The 11,856-nt window shown below is 38.9% G+C and overlaps 1 protein-coding gene across 2 annotated transcripts; it reads right to left on the reverse strand.

The window, feature by feature from the left end:
- Positions 1–5,929: 5,929 nt before the first annotated feature.
- On the reverse strand, positions 5,930–11,579 carry LOC148364625 (tumor suppressor candidate 2-like). 2 transcript variants are annotated; one of them, XM_088338783.1, is made up of 4 exons: positions 11,488–11,579; positions 9,450–9,682; positions 7,982–8,102; positions 5,930–7,030 (listed from the first exon to the last, which is right to left on the reverse strand). In XM_088338783.1, exons 2-4 carry the CDS (start codon positions 9,590–9,592, stop codon positions 6,965–6,967), a joined length of 330 nt encoding a protein of 109 aa, XP_088194909.1. In that variant the 5' UTR covers positions 9,593–9,682; positions 11,488–11,579; the 3' UTR covers positions 5,930–6,964. The 2 variants fall into 2 exon arrangements, with proteins under 2 accessions (XP_088194909.1, XP_088194910.1); XM_088338784.1 differs by having other exon boundaries at positions 9,450–9,665; positions 11,488–11,576.
- Positions 11,580–11,856: the final 277 nt, after the last annotated feature.

The following is an 11,856-nucleotide window of genomic DNA, read 5'->3' on the forward strand; positions in this document are numbered from 1 at the left end:
ATTGGTGCAGTTTTATCCTGCCCACTGCAAGATTTGTAACACAACACTCAATGAGATCTGAGTGTGGGATTTTGCAAACCTTTGGTGAATCTAAATAGAGGGATTCTGCCATTTTGATGAATAAAAATATTGTACAGAAAATACTGACTGTTTACAACTAAACATAGACATGCGCTCATTCTCGTACACATGTATACAGGACAAAATGTCGATACATCTGACCCACAGTTACCGTAAATATATGAATATAAGTATGTAGTAGTGAGTTGGGGTATTTTGAAAAGGTAGACTAGTGGAGTGAAACAACCAAATAGGAGGATCATATAATGTGGGATTGACCATTTAAGAGAATAATGGCCAGGGGGACAAAGCTGTTGCAGAACCTGGTGGTCCTGCGCTGCACACTGCAGTACCTCTTCCCAGAGGCTGGCAGAGTGAACAGTCCATGATGGGTGTGAGAAGGGTCCCTAATAAGGTTTGTGGCTCTTCTGGCCAATGTGCAGCTCTTCTGGCCAATGTGCTGAATGGACGGGAGAGAGGATCCGATGATTTTCTCCGCTATCCTCACTACCCTCTTTATACGCCACAGCCCGTGGCACTGCAGCCTCCACACCAGCCAGAGATATAGTTAGTGACGAGACTATATTGTGCTTCTGTAGAGTGTGGTGAGCGTGGGTGGGGGCAGGTGGTCTCTCCTCATCCTCTGCAGGAAGTACAGGTGCTGCTGTGCCATCTTCACTAGTGATGCAGTGTTCAGACCAGGTGAGTTTGTCTGTGATGTGCAGCACTAGGAACTTTGTGCTATTGACCACCGCTACAGTCTTGTTGTTGATGGGAAGTAGCGCATGGTTTGGCTGTTTTGGAGGAGAGGAAACTAAGAAATATATTACTTTTTTATTCAATTAGGTGCCACAGGTACAGAGAATTGGGAGTATTGCCTCAAATACTAAATGTACCCATTGCTACGAGTGATGTTAATTTAAATACCTGTTACTCAATTTAATAGGGAAATATAAGTGATTCATTTCATGCTTTGAAATTGAGATTGTTAATTTAATTTTTTTTTGCTTTTTCCACACTTAACAAAATTAAATTCACAAAATTAGCCCTTTACCATTAAACGAAAAAAAAAAAAAAAATGACAGGTTGAAGCCAACTGGGGCTTAGAGATTTTATCCTATCAATGATGCAAGTTTTCCTTGCTTTGGAGATTTCCTTTAGTTATTTCTCTTTTGTAAAAGCAAAATAATGTTCGAAAGGGAGTGACAATTTTCAGAGCAACTGTGAGAAGAATCCTCTTGAAATGGTACAGAATTTTCAATGCTACATGACTTTGAAGTTTGAATAATTTATTGTATTTTCAATTATACAAGTCTTATTTATTGTAAATAGTTTTTAAACCTAGGATCTGTGAAGGTGAATTGTTTTCTTAATTTACATTGTTAAGAAATCATTTTAATCATAGCCGCACGTATTTATCAAAGTTTGTCACTTATAATCCACAATCAAAGCTGTAAAAAAGCTAAACCAAATTCTATACAGATTTTAAATAAAAACTTAGGGGTGCGTGTTATACAAGCGCGAGTGTTGTACATGAACAAATTCTGTAATCTACACTTAACAGGACCATAGAAGTCGCTGTTCTAGTTCTTCACCGCATCCCCACGAGTTCCTACCTCAACTTTATCACACATGATGTAGAAAAATGCAAATTCAATGTGATAGGGCATGCTGGCCTACAATAAAAAGAGGGGTTTATTTTCCGCGACGCTTGCTGTGGGGCTTCCTGGCACACGGCATCAAAAGGGGCTCGGGGAGGAAGCGCATGAAAGTGAGCGACCTCTGCTACCGGAAAACACCCAACCACATTCCACACAATTACAGACATCGCGCCAGGCCTGGAAAAGAACAGCAGGTCATTTATTGTCCACAGAAACCCCTCCCGATATGTTGACATTGCCATTAAGTGTTGGCGCGTTGCCAGAGCAGTGACCGGGAGGCCACAAATTGTCATGATTGTAGTCTTAGTGCGTGACTTGGGCCCTATCATTACATGAGAAGCACAATGGAGGAGGATTGTTATTAAGAGAGGAAAAAACAAGATCAGTTTTGAGGTTGGCTAAAATGGGATTGCTGCTGCCATCTGGAGGTGGAATACCAGCCTCATCCTGCCAAAGTCAACTTGTATGAAATGGACATTTAACTTGGTGTGTGTGGATGCGTGCGAGAGAATGAGAGAGTGCAAGAGAGACCAAGATAGTGTCAGGGTGAAAGAGAATGAGGCGGAATGAGAGAGAGTGGGAGTAAGAGAGAGAGATTTTGAAAGAGTGAGAAAACGTGAGAGTGTAAGTGTGAGAAAGAGTAAAGGGAAGTAAGAGAATCTGAGAAAGAGTAAGAGGTTGTAAGACAGTGTGAAAGAGTCAGAGAGAATAATAGATGACAGAGTATGGGCATGAGAAAGAATGAAAGAAAAAGAGAGTGAGAAGGAGTTGAAATGTACAAGATATTGTGAGAGAGTGTGAGAAAAAGAGAAGGAGTGTGATTGGGAGTGAGTGAGCAAAACAAAGAGTGACAGAGTATAACAGAGTTAGAGAGAGCGAGAAAGCATGAGGATGAAGAGAGAGAGAAAAACAGACAGTAAGAGCAAGAGAGTGAGATTGTGAAAGCGTATGAGAGAAAGTGAGAGTGTGACAGAGAGCGTATGAAAAAAAAGAGAAAACGAAAGACAGTGTGAGAGTAAGAAAGAGTGTGAGATTGTGTGAGAGAGTAAAATAGTGAGGGAGAAGAACTGTGTGAGAGAGTGCAAGAAAGCTAAAGAGAGTCATAGAGAGAAAGTGAGAGAGTGAAAGCTAGACAGTGAGAGTGAGAGAGAGCATGAGGGTGAGAATGAATTAGAGAGGGAACGAGAGTCAGAGAAAGCAAGAGAGTGTGAGAGGGTGGAAATGTAAGAGATTGTCACAGAGCGAGAAAAGTGAGAAAGTGCAAGTGAGTGCGTGAAAGAGACTGTATGTGCATTTGTGTGTTTGGGGGATACAGCATGAAAAAAATCGGGACCAGAGCACAATAAAATGAATAATAAACATAAACCATTGGGGGGAAAGTAAATTTGTATTTTCCCTCTTAAATGAAACGATTTACTTTATTTACTGGTAAAAATCGGAAAAATAATGCTTAAAATGACCAAAGCATTCAAACGTCGCAATTGGCACCTAATTTAGTTCATTTCTAATTATTTTTAAATTAATAAATATAATAATTCTTAATAATTGTCCTCCATAATTTTGATTGAGAAGTTAAACATTTGTCGTTTAAGAATGATAATACATGAATTAAGCAACATTTTTCTTTGCAAAACGTTTTTTAATTTCTAAAAAAAAATGTTTATAAAAAAAATTTGGAAATTGGTTTTGGAAATAACGCATTTATCCATTTATTTTTATTTTTAGAATTAAATGAAATAAACCCCCAAAAACAAACAATATGAGGGACCCTTTTAATTTTATTGTATATTCATGTGTATCTACGCAGAAAAAGGTGTGAATAAAAAGATGTTTAGTGATTTATGTTGACTCAATTCAAGAAGAATGAATTGGTTTACATTGAGGGTGTTTGCAATATGTTATTTGTTGCATCCATTTTACTCATAAGGATGTTTTGGGGTTAACATCGATTTGATCACTTTTTATCTTAAACAAAAATATTGTTTTTGCATGAAAATTTCATTTTAGAACAGATAAAATGCATTTAACAGTGTTCTTGTTTCAAACACAAACCAACAAGATGCTACAACCATTTCATGTACAGATCTGTTTGATACACAAAGTTTGTCCAGAGAGAAGTTTAGCTCAGTAAACTATTTATTCAAGTATGTCCAACTAATGCATCAAAATGATTTACAGTGCATCATTTTCACTAGTGCAGGTCTGAGCTCACGTGACTAAAAAAAGGCTCACAGAACTTTTGGGACAAGAAAAAACATTACTTGCCACCCTTTAGCTAACGCTGCAAGAACACATTCACATATTGTAAGATAAGTTACATACACACAAACACACACTCTAAGACACGGTTGCTACATTTGTGCAGCTTACTAAAGGCAGACGCCAACTTCCCCGGCCATGATGTTTGTGTATGCAAATATGGAGCCAAACTGAAAAGAGGGAATAAAGTAGACCTATGTGATGAGACAAGTTATAGTAAGGACATAACTGAGAGTTTTTTTTTTCTGATTCCGATGTTTAGCAGAATAAAATACAGCAATCTAATTGAAACAAAACTTTTGCATAGATAGGTTATTAGAATAAACAAAATGACCACTATTTCGTTCCGTACATATGTATCACAAACGTTACTTTGGATTATTTAACTATACTTTATCAGATAATAAAAAATGTATTGGCTGGCAAACAAAAGAGTATTAGGAAGGATGATTAAATGCTCATCATGGTTGACAAAGTATATAGTTTGAAGAAAATGTGGAGGGCCTTGTATGTGAATTTACAAAACAAAACATTGGTAACATTATACTATTTCGCTAATGTGTGTGGGCCCAATAACTGATCGGGTCATCATTTTAAAAAAAAGGGGGTGATACACAGGCTTTTAACACCTTTTTAGTGGGCAATTTCAAGCACTTAAGCGGACCGTCGGAACATTAATTGGTAAATCCATCCATCCATTATCCGCACCTCTTATCCTCAGTAGGGTCGCGGGGGCGCTGGAGCCCATCCCAGCTATCTTCGGGCAGTGGGCAGGGGACACCCGGAACTGGTTGCCAGCCAGTCACAGGGCACACAGGGACAGACAATTCGCTCGCTCATTCACACAGGGATCAGAATTTTCCGCGGATCCGCGGATTTCCGCTGTTTTTGAACCCCAAAGGTCATTCCCGTAAATCGTCTAAATTCGATGAGAAAATATTTTGGGGGGGTGAGGTATGATACGTGACCCCAAGTTAGCATTTAGACCATTGGTCGATAGGTTTGCTGATAACCAATCAGCGGAGCTTTTGTTCAGAGCATTGGCTTTCTCAAACATGGCGCTCCTTCCAGACTTTTCAAACGGTGAAATGAGTGTTTGAAAAAGTAAATATGAAAATACTAAGAAAAGAAGACGAGGCTTTTGTCTCCGAGATTGATAAAGGAATCAAGAATAAATTTAAGTGGTCATGGCTGGAGAAGACTGTCACAGTAAACGTTAAAATCGGCGCAAAGATCGAGGAAGTTACTGTAACTTTGAGCCAGTTCGTCGCAAAGTGTGATGTTCCAGGGAAAGCAAAGTGTCTATACTGTGTCGATCTGATCAATTATGGTACGCGAGGTTGTGTGGCACTGATCGATCATGCTAAAATGAACAAGCACAAAGCAAAAATAGCTTGCCGGCGATCAAATTATGCACTCGGATCCGCATTTAAAATCGGCAGCCACCGGTTCAACATTATTGGCCGTTTCAAATCATTCCACTTCAAATACTAGCAGCAGTCAACCACTGGTTCCCCTGTGTGACAGAAAATCCCAATCTGAGGTATTTATAAATCTATTTATTTATGAAATGATTTTATCTTTTGTGTTTATACAATATTTAGAACAGGATAAACAAAATTTAAAATTTGTTATAAACATGATTAAAATAGATTATTTTGTATCATCATGATCATGTTCAATATTACGAATGCTTTTAATGTCAATATATTATTATTTTTTAAATTTATATATATATATATATATATATATATATATATATATATAAAATACATGGTTTCTGTTTTGTTGGATTTAATTCATTCTAGTGCAATTTTCACATAGCAAATAAGATAAATGCTGTTGACTTCAGGGGGGCTTCGCCCCCCTGAGCCCCCAACCGGGCTCCGCCCTGGACCCTGGCTATTTCAGCTGAAAATGAAAATCTCCATTCTGATCCCTGTTCACACCTAGGGTCAATTTGGACCAGCCATTTAACCTGAAATGCATGTTTTTGGAATGTGGGAGGAAACCCACGCAAGCATGGGGAGAACATGCAAACTCCACACAGGAGGTTCGATCTCATGACCTCAGAACTGTGCCGCACACGCGCTAACCACTGTGCTGCCGTGCTGGGGTTAAGGTACAATACATTGTTAAAACTTTTTATGTCTTTCTTTGTGAATATCTCCGGCTTATGGGCGGGTGCGGCTTATGCATGGACAAAAATGTATCTGGTGCGGCTTACAATCAGGTGCACTCCATTGTTCGGATTTATCTATATAAGATCTAACGTTTTTCACAAAAAGTTTTTGAGTACGTTTACATTTACATTTTCAGTGTGGCCCATACACAATTTAATTGCACAAATAACCCATTGAGAAAGACATACAGCACAGTGAATGTAGTGTCTTTAAAGGAGTCAGAAAATGCATTTTATTTAGTTTGGCGACAATAACAATTTGTGGCTCCCTTTCTACTGATGTAGCTTGGGGATCGCAATAACAAAATCAGAGCAAGTTCTGATTGAAATAGTGTGGACATAGCTCAACATCAGCAAACCAATTTACGTGCTAGTAATTCTATAGCTTATCTCTTGGCTCTGTCAAGCGCTCCAAAAGCCCCAATGTCTTAAATACATCCATCCATTTTCTGTGCCGCCTATCCTCACCTGGGGCGCTGTAGCCGATCCCAACTATCCTCGGGCATTAAGGGGGAACGGGAAGCCAGCCAGCCGCATACTTATACACTAGATGTTTAAACTTATTTTCCATATAAAATCCCCTTAGAAATCTGCCTACACACTTGTAACACTTAGTAAACAAGTGAACCATGTCCATACTACCTGTGTGTGTGTGTATTGCAAGACACAGATATGTCCCTTTGTCCAGGTCCTTCTCTTGAACATAACTCATGTTTTAACAGATGTACTTAGTCGAGTCTGACTTCTTGGTTCAAAAGGGACAGTTCACTAGTTTATCATGTAAAACCAATAAAAAAAACCTTCACACCTCACAGAGAATGATGGGGAAGTCTACATGAATACATGGATGCTGTAACTTCACGATGCCCTGAAAAAAAGAAGAGACATTATGAAAAGATTAGGATATTATAAGTTCTACCACTTAAAGCACAAAACAATAAAGGTTTAGCGCCAAACGTTCCAGGCAAAAAACCTGCCAAGCTCCTCGTTCGTCAACTTGTATTGTGTGCACCTATAGTGTGCTTGTTTAGGGTAGTAATGGCTCTGGGGAAGAAACTGTATCTGAACCTGTTAGTCCTTGTTTCAAGGAACTTATAGCCTCTGCCCGAAAGGCAAAAAGGTCGAAGAAGTGGTGGACATGGGGAGATGAGCATGTCCTATGGACTGGGCAGAGAACAGCCAATTACTTTCTGGCCTGTGTTGATGGCCATCTGTAAGATTCTCCTTTCTGCTGCCGTGCACACGGCATACCATACTGTGATGCATTATAGCAGTATGCTCTCCACTGTGGCTCTGTACAAGGATAACAGCATATTTTGTTCCAAATCGTTTTTCCCGACCACTCTCAGGAAATGGAATGGCTGCAGAACTTTCCCTACCACAGCTTTAGTGTTGGCAGACCAGGAGAGGTCATCAGTGATGTGCACGCCCAGGAATTTGAAGGAGAGGACTCTATACACAGCCCCAATTGATGAATGGTGTTGATTCCATGCTTTTCCTCCCAGAGTTGAATAAAGCTTCCTTGGTATAACTCTCTATAGTAGGACAAAAAAGGGAGGTGGGGTTTCCGGTGTACATTACTATTCATTGAGCGTCTAGAGGGATGGGTAGGACAAAAGCCTGTGGCCTGCTGGGCTTTTAAAAGCACTGGGGAAAACCTTGAAGAGGTACCATTTTCTTTGCCTCACACGTTCCAGTTTTTTTGTTAAATGTATGTACGATTTGTTTCCTGTATTTTGCTTTAAAAAAAAACGGCCCGCTCGAATAGATTCAAACTCAAAACCGTAACTTAATTTAGGGTAGAGTGTAAAAAGGTCACCTGTGGAATCAGATTCTTCTGAATCCTCTTTAACTTCGACTTTTTCCGTCCATTTTTTGTCACCACTGTCTCCTCATAGAACTCGTGAGCAAGATCACCGTCCTCATCGTAGTATAGCGAGCTGCCAAAGAAATCCATTATGTTTAAGAAAATACTGTCTGCAAGTAGTAAAAAGTTCAATCAAATGTACAGTATACAGAGTTAAACATTTTAGAAAAGGAGGTCTTTGACATGAATACAACACAAGCAAATGTATTTCTGAAGGGCACCTAAAAATGCAGGAGTGGGCACATGTGTCCCACCAGGCTTTTTAGTCTGGCCAGCCAGACAAAAATAGTAATAATGATTAGATATGGTATGGTGAAAGAAGTGCTAATTGAAATGTTATTTTGGTGCTACTCTTGTCCTGTGTCCTTTACTTTGTACTCTGCTCCAGGCCTCCGTGCAAATACCTGGCTAAAATTTTCTGGACTGGCTACTTAGTTCTAGCATGTATTTGTTTTATCCATCCATCCATTATCTGCACCGCTTATCCTCAGTAGGGTCGCGGGGGTGCTGGAGCCCATCCCAGCCATCTTCGGGCAGTGGGCAGGGGACTCCCTGAACTGGTTGCCAGCCAGTCGCAGGGCACACAGGGACAGACAACTCACTCGCTCATTCACACCTAGGGACAATTTGGACTGGCCAATTAGCCTGACATGCATGTTTTTGGAATGTGGGAGGAAACCGGAGTGCCCAAAGGAAACGCACGCAAGCATGGGGAGAAAATGCAAACTCAGGATATGCATGAATGATCATGAAAAATAATCACTTCTGAGCTAAACCCTATTGCATTATGAGTTTGGTAATGCATATTATCAAATTCCCTGCAGGGGAAAAAATATACTTTTCTCAGCTATGACTGTATTTTTACGGCCGTAAAAGGCCAAATGTTATGTTTGCTTTAACTCTGGCGTTTTAAAACCAGTTTGATAAAAGGGTCTATTTAAAAACACATATAAGATAAAATGTAGCATGTAAATTTGGATGTCTGTGAGTAGATTTATTCATATATTTCAATTGAGCTAAATTGAATAGGCCTCCATTACTTCTTTTTCTTATTTATTGCCAAGGTATCGGATTTGAGACACTTTATTTGCAAATACAAAAAAAAATCGTTGTTCATACTTCTGGTCTGGGCCCCCCTTCCAAACTTTTTAACCAAATGTGGCCTGCGACTCATAAGTTTGCCTACCCCTGTGTTAAAGCACTGTAAGTATACAAGTATAATTTCCCTCATCCGTGAAAATCATCATTCGTATTGTTGTTTTTATTATGACAGCATCACAACTTCAGGTGTGATGTCCCCCAAAAAATGGATAACAATTCCAAAGTTGTGCAGTATTTGATGGAAATATTGAAGTTGATAACTTTGAAGGGGCCACTATAAAAGTAGGATTAGTAGTTCCCAAGTCAGTATTATATTTACCTCCTTCGAGTGAATACAAAGGGCGTTGCGTTTTTGGGACATTTGAGGCGGGTCACCGACTGCTCGTTGCCGGCAGAATCATCACCAGTCCCGCTGCCCGAGAAAGGCCAAGCCCCCTTGACTTTGGATCCGCTCCCTCCCATTATCACCAAACATAAGGCATTGTTGGGTCTTCAGGTGAAGCTTTGATGCGACTCTTGGCCAGCTTGGCGATTCCTTAATGAAAGCGGAATCTAAGTATTAAGTGAGACAAAACAGGTCACACTTAAATCTTATTGTCAACTTCTTACTATATTAGGTGGCTAAAATCTTACTACAGTATGTAGTAAAATGGAAACAAAATGTATAATGTTGTTTAAAAGTCCTCATTATTATAACAACATGAAAAAAAAATGTGTTCACCCTTATTTTGGGAGAACACACTTTTACATCAGCTGAGTAACGATCAACAAACAGATGACATTTAATCCCCCCCCCCATGTTCCGGTCCCGAGCCTTCTCTCTGAAAATGCTAGTCTACTAGTGATCCCAAGAGCCAAGAAGAAATCCACAGGTTCGATTCTGAGATTTGATCTACAACCTCAGTGGAACTGTTTAAATCTAGGCATTAAAAAACACTTCTATTCTATAATTTATAAACCACCTATATTTCCTGTTGATGATATCTGTGTATTAATTGTTATTACAACATCCATTGCAGCCTGGTCATCCTGGAAGGAGGATTAACTCATGCGCGGCCCCTTCTCAAGGTTTCTTCATTTTCCTCATGTTGAGGTTTTTGAGTTTTTCCTTTCACTCATGTAGGTTTTAGATCGGGGGATGGTGTCATAATAGTCTGTGGTTTGCAATAATCCGTGGTCTGTGCAGCCCTATGGGACTCCTTGTGATTAAGGGATATACAAATAAACATGACTTGACTTGACTTACCATTCAAAATTTTACAAACCGAAGTGTGTGATTGTACCCTGCACTAATAAATTCCAGAGCTCCATTTTAAAATTATTAATGCCGTTTGCTGGAGCCTAACCAACATGACGATAACTGATTTACACTAGCGTCCTATTTAGAATTTAAAAAAGCAGCTAACCCGTCATTTTCGAAAACGTGTTTTTAGTGTATTGTGAGAATCAGGCCCCCCAAAAAATGCTAAATAAAACTGTATTCCCTTATTATGCCCCTCAACTTTTTCTGTAAAAGGAACGTCCGACACCAAGGGTATGTTTTTAGAAGACATTTTAAAATTGGACATGAAACTCATTTATAGTTAGTTTCTAAGACGTGCCCCAAAAAATGCAGTTTTTGATATCCATAATTTCTCTTTTTTAATTGATTTGTGGTCGTTATGATTGACTGTACATTTAAAAAAATAAATGAAAAAAAACCCTTAACAAATAAAACTAGGTATGTATTACCATGCAAGGCAATCACAAAGTAAAACAAAATAAAAAAACACGTTAAGGGGAGTGAGTACCTTTGGATTTTTGTTAAAAATAAATAATTTTGTATTCCCTTTGAAGTTATTGCTGGTGTAGTCTAGTCAATATTATTCACACAGCCAACTAATTCAAAGTGAAAAATAACAATTGATAACAGTGACAGCAATGCATACTCTGTTAACTGTGGATGTTCCCCGATTTTTAAGAACCTTTCGTAGGATTTCAAAAATGAAAGTGACCTGATTAAAATGTCAAGTTAGGTGATGGGTTAGCCTAATGGTAAAGGATGCTAACAGGGCCAGCGATCTGACGTCATAACAATTATTTCATGAATACGTTATTTTATGTTGCTATAAAATCAATGTCGTTTCGTACCGAAACATATGCTTTACGAGGTTACAATGATACCGACGATCGTTTGAAAACGTAAATAAAATAGCTACTAAGTGCTAATGCAAAGTGCTAGCCAGCTCTTTAGCTTCCTCTGACGCATTCGAGCAACGTCAGGTAAACGTCGGACACATGTATTAAAAATCATTTTCTCCATTAACGTCATGAAAAACAAACGTGCAATTGGATCGAGGTTCTGTTTGAAAATCTACCTTTTTCGACACCTTTTCATCCCCATTGTGCGAGCTTGCTTGGTACAATTGTTGTGTAGATCAATAAACTACACACCCCTAACGGCTGGACGTTGTACTTACGCTTTGTATCAAATGTAAATAATACGTGAGGAAATAACAGAAAATCAGAAAACAATTGAAGAGAAATCACATCATTCGTAAATAAACTTTATTCAAATAAGTGCACATTTGTCAATATTTAATAAAGCCACTTGAACTTCCACTTTGATTGGCAACGGTATAGACAATAATCCTGCTATTGTTCTCACCTAAAAATATACTTTGTATAACATACTTACATTTGATATAATTCTTCATAGTTGGCAAGAGAACTTTTGGTAGGAGACT

Source organism: Urocampus carinirostris, chromosome 6 (genome assembly GCF_059441175.1).
Source record: "Urocampus carinirostris isolate Australia breed hairy pipefish chromosome 6, RoL_Ucar_1.0, whole genome shotgun sequence".
Classification (NCBI taxonomy): domain Eukaryota; kingdom Metazoa; phylum Chordata; class Actinopteri; order Syngnathiformes; family Syngnathidae; genus Urocampus; species Urocampus carinirostris.